The following is a 16,711-nucleotide window of genomic DNA, read 5'->3' as shown; positions in this document are numbered from 1 at the left end:
GTCCCCTGCATTAGCAGGCAGATTCTCAACCACTGCGCCACCTGGGAAGCCCTGGGACTTTTTTTTGCCTGTTTTACATACTCTTAGATGTTCTATGATGGGCACTGAAAAATCATGGCTGTGTAAGTTTCCCCACAGGGATGGCTGCTGAGGTTTCAGAGATGGAGTGATGAATCCACAACGGTAAGGCTAGAAGCCTGGTGGCACAAAGGCTGGAAGTGCTATTAAAACTCAGACAGGCTATGCAAAGTCCTGGTTTGGAAATAAAACAGATATAGCGCTAATGAAAATTAAGGTTGTGGACAGATAAAATGATAAAACTTCCTGTATCCCACCAGGAACAGTAGTTCACAAACATCAGTGTGAAAATGCAGACTCCTGACCATTTCTGCATCTCGCCCATCCCACCAACTGAAATCAATAGGCCTGAAGCCCAGGAATCTGCGTTTTTAACCAACGTCCCAAGTGTTGTACAGGTAGCAGCAGCAAAGCCTCAGACCACTCTGAAAAACATGCTCCAGGAGAGCAGTTCTCAAAGTGTGGCCCCCAGACCAGCAGCACAGCATCACTTGGGAACTTCTTAGCATTGTTAATTCTTGGTCTCACCCCAGACCTATTGAACCAGAAACTCTGAGGCAACACCCAGCAATCTGTGATTGAACGAGACTTACAGGTGATTCTGATGCATGTTAATGTTTGTGAGCCACTGGCCTAAGAAAAGGCACAATTTCACCTTTTTTTTTTTTTGGCTGCACCGCACGGCATGCAGGATCTCAGTTCCCCAACCTAGGATCGAACCCGTGCCCGCTGCAGTGGAAGTGCAGAGTCCTAACCACTGGCCCGCCAGGGAAGTCCCTGAAAAGGCACGATTTCAGATCAGAGGGAAGAGAGTTCTTCCAGTGCCTGTGGGCTAGCCCTCAGGCTGCACCCAGCCCGCCGACTCCTGCCCCAGCTCGTGCCGAGGGAAAGCAAATGCTGGCACTGCAGCCAGGAGTGGGAGAAGGGCCTGGAGACCCAAGAAGGAAGACAGGGACCATGGCTGCTTCTCTCTTTATTGGACGCTTTGTAGATGTCACACAGGTCTAAAAGTTACACCATTAAATAATTATTTAAAAACCGACCAGGATTAAGGCCCTGGTCCAGAGCTCCAAACCAGAAGCAGAAAGGAATGGGGGTGGTGGGCTGGGAGGTATTCCTCCAACATCACCAAAACCCAGAAAACGAGGATCCTAAGCTCCTTCACAGGCCAAACCAGGGCACGGGCCCTTGGGTTAACCCTCAGATGCCTCTGGCTGCATCACTATCGGGTCAGAACCAGCAAGGAGCCGGCAGGAACAGCCAGCCGAGTCCAGACGTGGACAAAAGTAACCGGAAGGACAGGAGACGGACAGGTACTGTCCAGCTGTAGATGAGATCACAGAGTGCAGCTAAGGCAGGTGGGGGGAGGGGCTGGGGAGCAGTATGGCAGCAATGCAGGAGTGCGGCCCCAGGGGCCTGGCCCAGCCGGCCGGCCGGCAAGGGCTCACACGTTGTGGGTCCTCCTGGTGAGCTGGGGCTCCTCGCCCACTAGCTTGGACTTGAGGTGCTCCTTGTAGGCCAGGATGTCTCCAGGCCACTTGGTGATTGTCTGCTTCTCACAGACCCAGATTTCTTGTGCAACCTAGAAAGCAAATCCTAGACTTAATGATCCTGACCAGTATCCTTCCCATCCCTGCCCAGGAGACCGTTCCCAGGGGATTCTGGGAAGAAAACCCCATAGCCTCCCGCCCAGGCCCACAGCCAGCTCAGTTTCACTACCTCAACGTTCTTCGGGCTGGCCTAACCCAAGAGTACCATAACCAGCAGGTTTTGGAGCCTTCCAAGCCGGGACCTGCTGTATCACCCCGATTTCCAGTTCCCTAGCAGGACCTAGATCTGTTCAGACACTTCACTCTCAGCTTCCTTTTCTCCACCCCATCTTCTTGAAAGCTTCGGAGAAACGGCCAGCAGCTTTTTCACTGATGACCAGCAGTAGCCCTCTGTCTAACCCAGAGCCCCCTAGCATGATACCATTTCTAGGCCGAAGGATCTCGGAACCACAGAAGAAGCACCCTGTTCTCTACCCAACTCCCTTGCCCATTTTGGCCAACAATGCCAAGTAGGCTAAAAGCCCCAAATAGCTACTGAAGAATTCAAGTATTTCTACTAAGGCTTTCTAAGTTTCCCAAAGAACCATAAGATCTGGCCCTGTCCACCCTGTCTATGTCCTGAGTCCACTTTCCAAATACAGTCAACATGAATTACGTGCCCTCCACGTGCCATGACGGTGCTCTACCTAACTGCCTCTCAGATGCCCTCTGCTATGCCTCCCACCCAGCCAGAAGCCTCACCTGCTGAATGAGTCTGAAATCATGGCTGACCAGCATCATACCACCCTCGAAGTCATTGACGGCGTCCGCCAGGGCATCGATGGTCTCGATATCCAGGTGGTTGGTGGGCTCGTCCAAGAAGAGCATGTGAGGGTTCTGCCAGGCCAGCCAGGCCAGACACACTCGGCACTTCTGCCCATCAGACAGGTTCCGGATCGGGCTCACCTGCGTGCAACCGGCCAGTTATAAAAGCTGGTGTCGCCCTCACCACACATCGCAACTCACCTCTCCCCACGGCTCCTCTGTCGTCACCATTTCACGGAAAGTGGGGCTCAGGAAGACCCAAGGTCACACAGCAAGACGGTGGCATAGCTGGCGGTCTCTCAAGACCCAAAAGGGATACATCTGGAAGCCTGAAGCCGTCTTGACACAGAATCTTAATAAAGTGGAGCAATCCAGGGGACCCACAGTTGAGACCTGAATCCAGGAACTTGTTTGCTACGTTTCAGTTTCCCTTGCCTTTAAGCACGATGGCTCATCCCGCTAGTCAGGGGGGCAAGGGCACGTCAGAGACTGGCATGCTATCCTCGCCCCTCCCCTGAGACCTAAGTGCTCCAATGCATAATAACCCAGAGCAGAGGAAAGGCGGACCATCTAGCCATAGCCTCCCAGTTACCTGGGGTTCTTCCCACACCCCCTCCACTGACCTGCTGTTTCCCAGTGAGACCATATCGCCCAATGATCTTCCTCATTTCTTCCTTCTCCTTGATCTCTGGGTAGCATTTCATCATGTACTCCAAAGGCGAGAGGTCTAAATCCAGCTGCTCTTGTAAATGCTACAGGAAAAAAGGGACCCACCCAGATGTGGCTGGTGTCCCACTTCAAAAGGAAGCCTGCTGGGTTTCCTGCCGAGTACCTCTCTACCTCTACCTAGGGACCTGTTCAAGACTCCAGAGGCAACTAGGAGCTGACGGGGTCACATGCAGCCCCATTCCCACACCCTAGGTAACTCCCCGCTCCCCACTCCCCGCCAGGACTATACCTGATGGTAACGCCCTATCTTGACATGAGAGTGTTTTCGGATCATTCCGTCTGTGGGTAGTAGCTAGAAAGAAAAAAAATAAAAGAGTAGAAAGTGGAAAGATAAGCACACAGAAAAGGAACCCCGGTCAGAAGCAGACATAGGCAGAGAGGGGAAACAAACACATGTTCGCACTGAACAAGACTCATACAACTTCCTGAACTGAATCTACACCACCGCCTCACAAACTGCTATTCTGGCCACTCTAAACATACCTAGGAAGGTATACTGAAACAGGTGCTTTCACGGGAGGCACAGACACACGCCACACAACCTACTGAGTAGTCGCTGGATTACTGTACGGCGCACTGACTGCGGAACAAGGGGCTTGGGTGTAGGTCCGACATACATTTTCTACAGCAAAAGCGTATTTCTGAATGCACAGGCGTTTCTGTATTCTAACTGCTCTGAATGAAACCACAGAAAGATGCTGAGAGCGTGCATGTGTTCTCCCTCTCACCCACGCTCTCACACATACAGACCCCCCCTCAGGTTTCTCTGAGAAAACTGCCCCAAACCTCAGCCCTACCCAGTGAGACCACACGCCCCAGAGGACGGCTCGCTCAGGCCCTCTAAGAGCAGCGGCCCCGGGCTCCCCTCCCTCTCCCGCAGGCGCGCCAGCATCCCATCCCGGAGTCCCTCGCCCCAGCGTGGCACCATACCTCTCCAGTCAGCAGCTTCAGAAGAGTGGACTTCCCCGCTCCATTGGGCCCCACCAGCGCCACTCGTGTGTCGAGATCGATACCAAACTCTAGATTGTTGTAGATGCAAGGCTGAGGTGGGTGTGAGAGAGAAAGGGATCCGGGGCTAGGCTGCTGGTCAGCCTGACTGCAGACTCACCCCGCCGAGTCCCCAGTCACCGCCGGAGGAGGCGGGAGTGAGGAGGGCGGCAGCCCTCACGCGGACCCCAACCCACTCCTCCAGCCACCAGCCCGGCTGAGCAGTTTTCCCTCCAAGTACTTGAGCGGGGGCTTCTACTCTAAGTCCCTCAATTAGGCGCCCCAGGCGGCCACACCTGAAAAATCCCCAGCACCGCGTGGGTCAGCGGGCGCGCTCAGCAAAAGGCAGGAGGCTCTCCTCGGCAGCTGCCACTTACCTTGGAAAACGCACCCCAGCTTCCCAACCACACCCAAGTACTCACCCCATCTTTTGTATACTTGAAGCTGACATTTTGCACCATAATAACGGGTGGAGGGATCTTGCCACATGGTGGGAAATAAAATGACAGTGTCTAGGAAAAAGAGAGGGCATTTATCAAGTCAGGTCCTTTCTTATCCACCTCACCTTAGGCCGCCTAATTCCACCCAGTCAGAACCTACCTTGTCACTCACAACCCTCTCTGTCAGTCCTGATGCCATCATTTTCTGTAGCGTCTTCTCCTTGCTCTGGGCCTGCCGGGCCAGCTTGGCACTGCCATGACCAAACCTAGCGATGTAGTTCTGAAAGAGACCAGAGAGGGGGCGAGGAGTGTGGGCAGGCTCCAAACAACTCATCTTAAATGCATGGTCAAAACTGACGACAACGTCTTCTCTAGCGCCCCTCAATCCCCACACACCCTCACCCAACTCCCCTGGAGAAAGCGAACTCGGCTCTACGATCGCCCTACCTTCATGTGTGCAATCTGATCCTGTTCCCAGTGAAACCTCTTCATCTGATTCTCTTCCAGCTCCAGCCGTGTCTTCACATACTGATCATAATTACCCTGCAGGAAAGTGCACCAGGCGAGACAGGCAGCTTTAGCCTCGGTCCTGGGTTCTCACTCAGGGTTCAAGGGGATGTGAGATGGCATCTCATTTGGCCCTGGTTGTAAGACTGTGCAGTAACGGGACTTCCCTGGTGGCGCAGTGGTTAAGAATCCGCCTGCCAATGCAGGGAACACAGGTTCGAGCCCTGGTCCGGGAAGATCCCACATGCCGCGGAGCAACTAAGCCCCTGTGACACAACTACTGAGCCTGCTCTAGAGCCCGCGAGCCACAACTACTGAAGCCTGCGCGCCTAGAGCCCGTGCTCCGCAACAAGAGAAGCCACCACAATGAGAAGCCCGTGCACCGCCAACGAAGAGCAGCCCCTGCTCGCCGCAACTAGAGAGAGCCCACGTGCAGCAACGAAGACCCAACACAGCCAAAAATAAATAAATAAATAACATTAAAAAAAGAAAAAAAAAGATTGTGCAGTAGGGAAAGAGGAAGTGCATTAAAGAAGCACATCCTAATCTAGAACCTGAGGTCTTCCGAACTGTGTGCCTCTCATTCTTAGCTCGGCCAGAGCAGGGCTCGGGATCAAATCCTCAGGTTAGCCATAAAGACACCCACAGCGTTGGCAATAGCCCTGAAAGCCACTGTCAAACAGATACCTAGAGGCTCACAGCCTTCCAAGAGCACCTCTTTCTACTCCCCATCCCTAGAGACTGAAGCCCCCATGCAGACTACAAGAACTTCCTCCAGGTGGGAAGACATCAGACCCATCAGATTTAGGACCTGGCGAACCCTGCACTGTGGACTGCCATGACCTAAACTAGACTCAACCTAAACATCCATCGTAAAGGGTCTGACAAATGAGTTACAGGCTAGCCACACAATGAAATACTACGCAGTCACTGGAAAAAATGAGCATGATTTATATATACTCATACAGAAAGCAGTCCAAGACAAATTAAAATTTAAACGCAACCTACAGAAGAGAATGATTAAGATTACAACTGTGATAAGTATACGTGAAATCTTCTACAAACGCTTGCAAGTACGTGTGAAATTTCTGAAAGACTATGTAAGAGAACTATTAATACTCCCATGGTGAGTACAACCATGAATAAAGAGAACTTCTGTTTTTCATTTTTTGATATGTTTTTTGAAATAGAAAAAATGTAAAGGCAAGGCAGAAAAGTGGGCTGTTGAGATCCTGGCTCCCATTCTTCATGGAAGGAGAGAAGGAGGGGTACGGTGCTGGCTGCCGTGAAGCAGGTTTAAGTAGCCGCTCGAGAAGGCAGACAGCAGCAAGGCCTGCCCGGGCACCATGAAAAGTCAACCTCTTTGCACAAGGCAAACATACACCATATGCACAGGCTGCCAATCCGTGGCCTATGGCCTGAAAGCAATTACTTCGGGACCAAAATAAAACAGGGTGCAGAACTCCCTGTCCACATCTTTTTATAGCAATACGTAGAAAAGGACTGCTAAGTCTATTTTTTTTTTAAAGGAGAACTTCGGGGAACTGGTAAGCACAGAAGTTACTGTGGAGAAGCTGGGGCCACTCACCGTATAATACTTCAGTTTCTTGTTGTGCATGTGAATGATGTTGGTACAGACACCATTCAGAAAGTCCTGGGAATGGGAGACGAGGACCAAGATGCGCTTAAACCTGCAAAGCCAGAGAACCAGTCAGGGGGGCGCTCAGAATGGCAGATGGTTCACAACAGGTGGGCCGACTGTCAGGCCCAGAAAACCTGCATCCGTTCCCGTCCTTACGCCTAGGCATCCTTTAGATTTGTTCGCCACTTCCCAGTCCTTAGCACCTAAGCCGCCAGTGCACAATCTGCCTGTAAGAACACTTTGATGCCCTCCAAAGTATGGTGAGACAGTCTGAGTTTCCTCAAACTTTTGTTCTAATTTTCTCTTATCTCTTGATAGGTAAGACGTGGATTTATTTAGAGAGAAACACACCCCACAGAGAGAGTGTGGGCATCTCAGAAGGTGAGAGCAGCCTGTTCTTATTTTCAAAAGAATGGCGTGGAGATGGCAGTAACCGTGATGGTAACATCAAAAGTGTATGCACACAGACACCCATAAACACATCTAAAATCATGGGTGGGAAGAACTGGAATAGGCACAGTAAAAATCACCACGCTCGGCTTTTTAAAGAAGGTGCCAAGTCATTGCAGAGACCATGGAAAGCCTTATTCTAGAACTGGGGCGATATTCCAGGTTATCTGGCTCTCTAGCCATAGGACCACTGCTATATGGGCTATTTTTCTCTTTGTCACTGCATCATGATCTTAGATGGGAATCCCCGTTTATATGATATATATAAATACAGTTAAGAAAAAATATTGTCGTAATAAAGACATTGTATTTTAAATAATGGGAAAAACCAAAAAGAGTAAAACAAACAAATCCACATATTTCAGACTAAACAAAAACAAAAAGGCCTGCCCTAAAGATGCTTACCACCTTTTCAATCTGGCCTTCACTCTGGCCCCACTTCAGTCCACTTCTCACTGCTCTAGTATCACTGTGGGTCCTGGCCATCCACCTCCCTTGGACTCTGCTCAACTCCCCCTTCAGGACCTGCCCACTTCCACCCCCAGCCCCGCCCCCTTACGTCTTTAGCTCTTCTTCCAACCACACACAAGCGTCGAGGTCCAGGTGGTTGGTGGGCTCATCCAGGAGCAGCATGAAGGGCCGAATGAAGAGGGCTCTGAAGAACAGGAAAGGAGACAGAGCCACTTCAGCGTAATGGGTGCTACGCAGGAGGGGACAGCCTGCCTGCTACCTGCAATTCCGGTCAGGCCTGCACTGAGTTCTGAAACCAATTCTAGGCTCTATACCTCAGGGGAAAGGTGAGAACTAGGAGAGAAACCAGAGATGAAGAGTGGGGGTTAAAGGGCAGAAAACAGCTGAAAAGCAGGGGGAAGATGCGGTTTGGAGATAAGCCTGTAAAAGTCCTTATGAGCCTACAAGTCTTTTACACTGAGGTTGGTGACCACCGGGAACACAAAAGGATACAGAAAAAGTAAACTGCTAAACTAAAAAGTATTCAGATTAAACCTAACTGGTGGGGTTGCCAGACTCTAGCAAGGAGGCCAAAGAATGTTCTTTTCTGAGGTGGCATCTCAAGACAGGAGAAACAAGGGGAGAACGCTGGGTCCACACGTGGTCACCACATCTGCAGCACTTGTTAGAAATAAGATTTCCGGACATCCAACTCCAGCATTCTGACTCCAGCACAGATTGAAGAGGCTAGGAAATCTGTATTTTTAAAAGCTCCCTAGGTGAATCTGAGGCAGCTAATCCTTGCTGGCACGTGAAACGACGGCTCTCATGTTCTAAGGCACACAAGCAGCTTTGCTAAAGCAGTATATCAAGCCTCACCAATGCACTTGGCAGAGACTGGCTGGGTAAGTAACCACCTCTTTAACTGGGGACTTTCTGGGGGTTTGGTGGGGGAATGATGATCTACAGAAACTCATTTCGGGTCCAGGTCACAAGAGGGTAAGAAGGACAGATATCCTAATAGCTGTCTAACATTTTATCTTTAAACAGCAAGAATTAGAAGGACTGAAGCACAAAAAACGGTGGGAGAGGAGTCAAGAGGAAAGAAAGAAACAGACCTACTCTACCATTTACCTAGGGCTGGTCCCAGATTCCTAAACACTGTGCCGGAAGTCCAACAATGACCACTTCAGTCAGGAAGCTCACTCCTTAGCTCAGGTATACCACCCCCGCCCCTCCACACTGTCAATATTTGGCACTTACTGACCATCAACCCTGTTCTAAACAGTTCCACTGGTTTAGAACCCTGCTCTAAACGCTGAGACAGATGGGGTGCTACAGAGGGTCGAGGAGGGAGAGACTCACCTGGCGAGGGCAACCCTCATCCTCCAGCCCCCACTGAAGTCTTTCAGCTTCTTGCGTTGCATGGCAGGTGTGAAGCCCAGTCCGTGCAAGATCCGTGAGGCTCTCATCTCCGCCTTGTCAGCGTCCAGCTCCTCCAGCCGCTCATAGAGCTCTAAGAGCTTCTCACACTCCGCTGCGGACAGCGCGAGGCCCGTGAGGCTCCCTGGGCCTTTCCCGGGAGGAAGCCCGCCCCCAGGGCCCCGGGTCTGCAGCCCTACCGTCCTCGTGAGCCAGCCGTTCAGCCTCCCTCTCCAGCATGGCCCGCTCTGTGTCGACTTCCATCACGCACTGCAGGGGCGTCTTGTCACTAGGGGGCATCTCCCGAGTCAGATGGTAGATGTCGATGTGCTCAGGGATGGGCACTTCACGTTTCCCAATAGCAGACAGCAGCATGGACTTCCCTGAGAGCGGCAGGCAGAGCACAGGAAGAGAAGTGGACGCTCAGGACAGCTCTGCCTGTCATTCTCCTACGTCAGCCCCTCCGCTCCAGCCACAGCACGACCTCATCATTGTCTGAGTACTTTCCTTCCTTTCAGTCATTCAAATCCTATGATCCCCCCATCCCTGCCCGCATCCTCGGGACACCTTTCCTCCAATTCTTGTCCCAGCCCTCCTCTGTGAAGTCTGTTCATCCACAGCCGCCTCACGCACCGCTACTCCCGCCCCTCCCACCCACTTCTCCAGCACCTACTGTCTACAACTACTCACGTGGTGCTTATCACGTGACTGCTCTATATTGCTAGTTCCTCTTCCCTGGGCATACCTGGTCTCCCACCCATACCATAAACTCCTTGCTTTGTACATATCTTGTGCTAAGTAAATACTTGCTGAGTGACATATGAGCCAAGGAGAGATACCTCCCACCTCACTTTCCAAGGGCCTCACCAATTCCATTTAAGCCAATGAGACCATAACGACGGCCTGAGTTTAATTCCAGTTTGGTGTCACTGAGCAGCTCTTGACCATGAAAGGTGAGGGAGAGGTTGATGATGTGGGCATCAGTACTGTTGGGGTGAGAGGCGAGGACACCAGTGACAGCTCGAGCAGCAGCTTTCTTCATCTCAAAGTCCTCTAGCTCCTTGGTCAGCAAATCCACTTCTGGGGACAGAAAACAACAGCAGTTTGGGAAGAGGGCTATGAGACAGAAGAAGCTCGTACACAAAAAGGCACGTCTCAGAGCATCTGGATAGAGCAGTCAGTAGAGCATCAGACTTTTCATCTGAGGGTCCAGGGTTCAGGCCGCTGGCTGGGCATTTGTGGCTTCTGCCCTTCCTTAAGTTACCAAATATTATCATACAAAGATTCAAAGGCTGAAAAAGGCATGCCCTGAAGGACCTGGGCTCAAGATCAGGTTGAGCTGACTCAGATGTTTCACAAGCTTTAAACAGGGTGTACACTGCATACAGATCTGCCCTGGTATCCTGCTTTCATGGGCATTTTTTACTTCGCAACTTGTCCTTTTAATTCTAACTTTCCTTGTTCTAAGATGATACAATGCATAGCAGGAATGGCTAGAACTCCAAACTGTCCTCCATGAGTATGTGTTAAAGAATTAGTACCAATGCCCAAAATGAAGCAGATGCTATAGAGGTGCAATGCTCTTACTCCACGACCTAGAGCTTCCAGATGGTGCTTCCAAGCAGCTATGCTGCCCAAAAGGGACCAGTATGAGAAAATGCACAGAGGGATCAATGGCAGGGGGAGCCAAGGCTGGGAAAACCAGAAGTTCCAAGTCTGGAGGGTTTCAGTGACGCAAACTGACCATGAGACAAAAGACTAGCTGTTCTGCCTTTGTAGTTTTTCAGGCATGACTACATTTTCAGGCTGGGAAGAACTATTAATATATGGCTAACGTTAACTGGCTAATAGTTGTTGAGTCTACTCTGTGCCTGGGACTGTACAACATTATCATTCCCCATCTAATTTAATCCCCATAACCCTTATAAGATAAACTTAGGACCCTCATTTTATAGATGAAGAGGTTAAATAATATAGCCAAGGTCAAAAAGGCTAGTAAGTGACAGACCCAGAGTTTGAACCAGGCTTTGTCTGACCCCAAAGCCATGACCTTAACTATTTCACTATCCTACCTTTCCATAAAGGACAAGTGCCCACAAAGTATTATTGAAAGTGGGACAGAAATGGGGGTAGAAGGAGTCTTGGTAAGTCTCTTCCAAAAGAGAGTAAGGTGATCTATTAACCTTTTCAGGAAGGAGTCAAAAACTACACATGAGGATCCGCTACCGTGACAATCTTCTAATTTTCTAGTCTTTGTTACCCTTACCCGTTTTCCCATGGTAACCTTACAGTAGAACACCTGAAATGAGAAAGCCCACGTGCTTGTCCTTAGGAAGAGTAAAGATGGAGTAGAAGGGGGAAGAGAGCCCGGTGCCGTCCTCAGACAGGCAGGCGTGGGGAGAGCAACTTCAAGGGTGTGATGGTTAGTCTTAGGTCACTCTCCAAATACCCCATCCTGTCGGGAGATTACCACTGCTGGTGCTATACCCACCCTGCTGCTGAACCTGCTCTGCCTGCAAGGAGTCAGAACCGAGGGCAGGGACTGTCCTGCCAGACAGATGGCAGTCACTCTACGTCTACCTCAGCTTCCAGGACAGTGTGTTATACATAACTGCTTGATGAATACAGGCATACCTCGTTTTATTGCACTTCGCTTTATTGTGCTTCACAGATATTGCAATTTTTACAAATTGAAGGTCTGTGGAAACCCTACGTCAAGCAAGTCTATCAGCACCATTTTTCCAATAGCATTTGATCACATCCTGTCTCTGTGTCACGATTTCAAACTTTTTCACTATTATATTTGTTACAGTGATCTGTGATCTTTGATATTACTACTATGATGGCCAACATTTTTTTAGCAATAAGATATTTTTAAATTAAGGTACGTACATTGTTTTGTTTTATTTATTTATTTATTTGGCCGCACCACGTGGCTTGCAGGATCTTAGTTCCCCAACCAGAGATTGAACCTGGGCTCTCAGCAGTGAACGCGAAGAGTCCTAACCACTGGACCGCCAGGGAATTCCATACAGTGTTTTTTTTTCGTTTGGTTTTTTGTTTTTTATTTTTTTGGCCACGCCGCACAGCATGTGGGATCTTAGTTCCCCAACCAGGGATCAAACCCGTGCCCCTTGCATTGGAAGCACAGAGTCTTAAGCACTGGACTGCGAGGGAAGTCCCCACACATTGTTTTTTTAGACATAATGCTATTGCATACTCACTAAACTACAGTATAGCGTAAACATAACTTTTATATGCACTGGAAAACCCCCAAATTCGTGTGAGACTCACTTTATTGATACCACAATATTGATATTTACTTTATTATGGTGGTCTGGAACTGCACCCGCAATATCTCCAAGGTATGCCTGTACTTTTCAAATGGAGAACAAATTTTTTGTTTTGACTGATGAGAGGAATTTAAAAAGTCTCTTTTCTACACAGTTGAGTTACCAGGCTTCCCACAGCCCTGCTTTGTGCCAATCCCTGTTCTAGATGTTGAGAAGAAGATGTACAGGGAGAAGTTTATGGTCTAGATCAGGAGTTGGTAAACTTTTTCTTAAAGGGCCAGATGGTAAATATTTTAGGGTTTACAGCCCAAGTGACAAAAATCAAAACTATTATGTAGGTATATACATTACCATTTAAAACATAATCACTTAAAAAATGTAAACCATTCTTAGCCTGGGAGGGGGGGTGGCTTAAAAAAAGGCTGGCCAGATTTGGCCAACTGCCTGTTTCTGTAAATAAAGTTTTATTGGGACACAGCCACACCCATCATTTACATATTGTCTACGGCCGCTTTCCACTACAATGGCGAAGTTGAACAGCTGTATCAGAGACCATATGGCCCACAAAGTTACAAATATTTACTATCTGGATCTTTACAGAAGAAGTTTGCCAATCCTTGGTCTATATCTCTATCTGCTCAGGCAAGAAGATCAAAATTAAGGGAAAGCTATACAGCCAACCCTCTACATCCACAGTTCTGCATCCACAAATTCAACCAACTGAGGATTAAAAAAAAGAATTCCAGGAGTTCCAAAATTTCCACACACTGGCAATTATTTCATAGCATTTACAATGTATTAGGTATTACAAGTAATCTAGAGATGTGCTAGGTTATATGCAGATACTACATACACCATTCTCTATAAGGGACTTGAGCTTCTGTGGATTTGGGTACTCACAGGGGTCCTGGGACCAATCACCAGCCGATACCGAGGCACTACTGTATACCATTTTCTCTTGATCTCTTCCACTTTACAGCATCTATGACCTAAGTCATCTCCTGAGCTTTAAAATTAAGACTTAGACCTCACTGTCCTAGCCTACAGCATCCCACAAAACAGACTCAAAAAGTAAGTGAACAGCACTGAATAAATGCAGAAGGGATTCTGGAATAAACTTCATCAGAGAGAATACTGTAGACTTCACAAGCAGCCCCTTTCTATTCATTCCCCAAACAAGGGGACCAGCTGAACTCTAGTGCCTGTCTTGAAGAGTCTCACTTTCTAAAGAAGGTTGAACTGTCTGCCAGAAGTCGCTTTCTTTGATATTTATCTTAATCTTTCCGTACCTCACTACCTAAAGGCCATGTGGCAATGGTAACAGGTAAAGGCTGGACAACAGTGACCTGCAGCATTAAGTAATTCCAAACTCAGAGAAGAGAGATGACCCATTAATTATGAAAGCAGAAATGACCCTGGGTCCCTGGTAATAAGAAATGTTTTGAGAGAGCTGGCAAGAAAACCAGATTTCATATTTCAGAAGAGTAGCTCCCTGAGGAAGCAGGGTGAAAACCAAAGCTCCCTTATTACTGAGATAGGGATACTATAGCTGGGTTCCCCCTGAGAAATTCTGGTTTCCTAGGAAGAAAGGTGAAGAAGAAATTTGTAATGGGAACAGTGGACAATAGTCTCAAAGTGGGATTCAGTTTTCTATTTTTCCAATTCATCCAGAAAGTACCTACAGAGCTGATGATAGATACTGCTTAACCACTGTTCCTGAGGACCTAGAGGAACCCTGTCTACTTTACAGATCACAATTCAGCCTGCTCATTCACTCCTATCATTCTTAACTTCCCATCCCTCCACCACTCTGGCCAGGAAGAAAACATCCCCATGGCCTGACTTTACTGCACTAGCTTTCTCTCATAATTCTTATTTTGGAGACAATTCCTACCATTCAACTCTCTCCTCTCAATCATTTTTAACTCTCCCTTTTCTGAATTCCTATCTGTCTGTTGTAACTTGCATTAATAATTCTCCTCTCCTCTTCAAACATTTACCTAGTATCTCTATCTGCAAGGCCGATCAGGCAAAAAAAATATACTACACAAGATGTGGTCTCTGCACTCAAAGATCAAGCAGTTTAGGTGAAGAAACAGAAGGCACAACATAAAAAGGTAACACTGGGACTTCCCTGGCGGTCCAGTGGTTGGGACTCCACGCTTCCACTGCAGGGGGTGTGGGTTCCATCCCCTGGTTGGGGAACTAGGATCCTACATACCGTGCAGCTCGGCCAAAAAAAAAAAAAAAGTAACACTACAGATAGTATAGGGGTATAGTGAATGGCAATATTATTGAGGTCAGGTTTGACTGGGAAAGATTTCATCATCCTGAGCTGGGCCCTGAGAGAAATGTCAAATGTAGCTAGTACAAAAATCGTGGTATTAGCACCTCAGTGTGTAAATGGACAAATGTGGTGACTATTCAAGGGACAACAAGAGTCGATGGAGAAGACCTCTTCAGAGTGTTTTCAGGGAGCAAGGAAGAAGGCTGGGATAGACTGCCAAGGGCCGGGGATACTCTTGATCACACACTGCCTTGCTTCCCCATCTAGACTGCAAGATATCAGACGGCAGAGCGTGCTTAGAGTGCCGTAGTTTCCAGCACAGTGTCTAACACTTGAGAAGCGCTCATAACAGAAAGGCATCTCTCTCCCAAGAAAAACCCATAAAACAACTCATGTGTTTCTGTCTTGCTGGTACAGCCACTACCGCTGGGAGGACAAGGGTATCATGTGGTAAGGAGCCTGGCACACTGACCTTCATGTGTAGAAATGGAAATTAAGAAAGGGGCAGGGAACTGACCTTCTTCTCCAAGTCTAGAAGACAGAGCAGCAAGGCAGCACAACCACTCCCATATCTGCTTGCCACTGAGTATGTGAGAACTCTGTGTTCAGTTTCCTTGATCAAGCTCCAACTCTACTGGTTTGGTTCATCATGAAAAGTTTCATGGCACCAGATATATTCTCCAGTGCCCCCAGCATCCGGACTCTGATTCCAGCTGGGGCATCCTTTATGTCCGAGCAACCATCCCAGGAACCCACCTCTCCCTCAATTCACCTGTGGTCTCTTGGCCATTGGTCTCCTCATTTTTCTCCTCTGCCACCTGTGGCTCTGTGACAGCATCTCCGTTTTCTTCATGTCCTTTTCTGGGCCGCTGTCGTGCTTTGGCAGCTTCCTTCTTTTTGGCTGCCTTCTTCTTGGCCAGGTCGGAGGGCATGGTGATGAACCACAAGGGAACGTTACTGTTCTTTCAGGAAGCCTGAAGGAAGGCAAACACCCCCAGGTTCTAAACTTCCGCAGAATGCCTGGGCCTGGCTCCATCCCTCTCAGGAACTGCCTAGCGAGCCTCTGATCCCAGCTCCGTCCCAGCCTAGTCGCTCCCAACTCTGTCAGGATCTCTCAAGCCAATTCGGATCCTCGGCCGCTCTTCTAATCTCAACAGCTCTTCCCTCGGGCTCTGTCCACCAATCCCCACGGACGGCCTCACTCTGGAAACGCTCCTCCTTTCAGGGCCTCCAGTTAGGGACCGGGTTCGGCCCCTCGGCACAGGTCCCGGTCTCCAGTTTCCCCACAACTTGGCGCTCCACGCTCCAGCCGGCCGCCTCACTTTCCCGGGCTTCCTCCTCCAGTTTGCCTCCGGCCTCCTCCCCGTCGTCCCCCTCCACACCAGCTGGCCGTCGGGTCCAGCTTCTTCCCGGGGCGCCCTCGTGCACCCCCCCGTGAGTCCCCTCGGGGTCTCCTCACTCGCCAACCCCGAACCTCCCCAGCCCCCGCCCGTCACCGTCTCTCCCTTGGCCCCTTCTTCTCCCGCGCAGCCGCCTCCATCCCAGCCCGGTCCTTCCTCCCTCTTCTCGTCCCCCCTCCCCCTCACCGGCCAGCACCCTCCCCCCCCAGCGCCCCTTCCCCCAACTCACTGGGCCTCGCCGCTCGGCCTCTGTCGCAACAGAGCAGCTCCTTGAGCTCCTCCGCGTGCGGCCGGCTCACTAGCCAATCACGGTCTCGCGCGGCTCTCGGCGCGCCGCCGCGTAGACTCCTGGGAAGTGTCGTCCTCCAGCCGTGGCTGCCGAGCCTGAGACCCTCCTCGAGAACTACCGCGGATTCCAGGGGCCTCGCGGGCCGGCGCGACGTCATCAGGATGCGCGAGGCTGGGGAGATTGGAGTCCAGGAGCCCTCTGCCAGCGGCGCGCTGCGGGAACTGGAAACTGCAAATCCCAGCTGGCTCCTCGGATAAGTGGCTGCACCTTCCAGGCTACCCTACCTCGGGAATAGCTGAGGAATTTTGCGGAGATACCGGGTTTATAGGGCCGCCCAACCAGCTCAGACAGCAGGGCGAGCGACTACACTTCCCGGCAGGCAT

The 16,711-nt window shown here is 49.8% G+C and overlaps 1 protein-coding gene across 3 annotated transcripts; it reads right to left on the bottom strand.

Moving 5' to 3' along the window:
- Positions 1 to 1,034: 1,034 nt before the first annotated feature.
- LOC118901035 (ATP-binding cassette sub-family F member 2) lies at positions 1,035 to 16,414 on the bottom strand. Of its 3 annotated transcripts, none has more exons than XM_036864005.1 (15): positions 16,269 to 16,414; positions 15,412 to 15,613; positions 9,927 to 10,139; positions 9,260 to 9,442; positions 9,003 to 9,174; positions 7,747 to 7,842; positions 6,684 to 6,786; positions 5,036 to 5,131; positions 4,749 to 4,868; positions 4,571 to 4,660; positions 4,092 to 4,202; positions 3,391 to 3,453; positions 3,056 to 3,184; positions 2,370 to 2,573; positions 1,035 to 1,660 (listed from the first exon to the last, which is right to left on the bottom strand). In XM_036864005.1, the coding sequence occupies exons 2-15, from the start codon at positions 15,569 to 15,571 to the stop codon at positions 1,523 to 1,525; spliced, it is 1,878 nt and encodes a 625-aa protein (XP_036719900.1). In that variant the 5' UTR covers positions 15,572 to 15,613; positions 16,269 to 16,414; the 3' UTR covers positions 1,035 to 1,522. The 3 variants fall into 3 exon arrangements, with proteins under 3 accessions (XP_036719900.1, XP_036719902.1, XP_036719901.1); XM_036864007.1 differs by lacking the exon at positions 16,269 to 16,414 and adding an exon at positions 16,136 to 16,154; XM_036864006.1 differs by lacking the exon at positions 16,269 to 16,414 and having other exon boundaries at positions 15,412 to 15,826.
- Positions 16,415 to 16,711: the final 297 nt, after the last annotated feature.

Source organism: Balaenoptera musculus, chromosome 9 (genome assembly GCF_009873245.2).
Source record: "Balaenoptera musculus isolate JJ_BM4_2016_0621 chromosome 9, mBalMus1.pri.v3, whole genome shotgun sequence".
Taxonomy (NCBI): domain Eukaryota; kingdom Metazoa; phylum Chordata; class Mammalia; order Artiodactyla; family Balaenopteridae; genus Balaenoptera; species Balaenoptera musculus.
This window is presented reverse-complemented; position numbering and strand designations above follow the sequence as displayed.

Excerpts from the sequence above, each read along its gene's own strand:
- LOC118901035 (XM_036864005.1), bottom strand. The coding sequence starts at position 15,571 with ATGCCCTCCGACCTGGCCAAGAAGAAGGCAGCCAAAAAGAAGGAAGCT. Across the intron at positions 9,175-9,259 it reads ACGGCTGGCTCACGAGGACG|CGGAGTGTGAGAAGCTCTTA; the intron begins GTAGGGCTGCAG and ends CGCTGTCCGCAG. Across the intron at positions 3,454-4,091 it reads TGAAGCTGCTGACTGGAGAG|CTACTACCCACAGACGGAAT; the intron begins GTATGGTGCCAC and ends TTTTCTTTCTAG.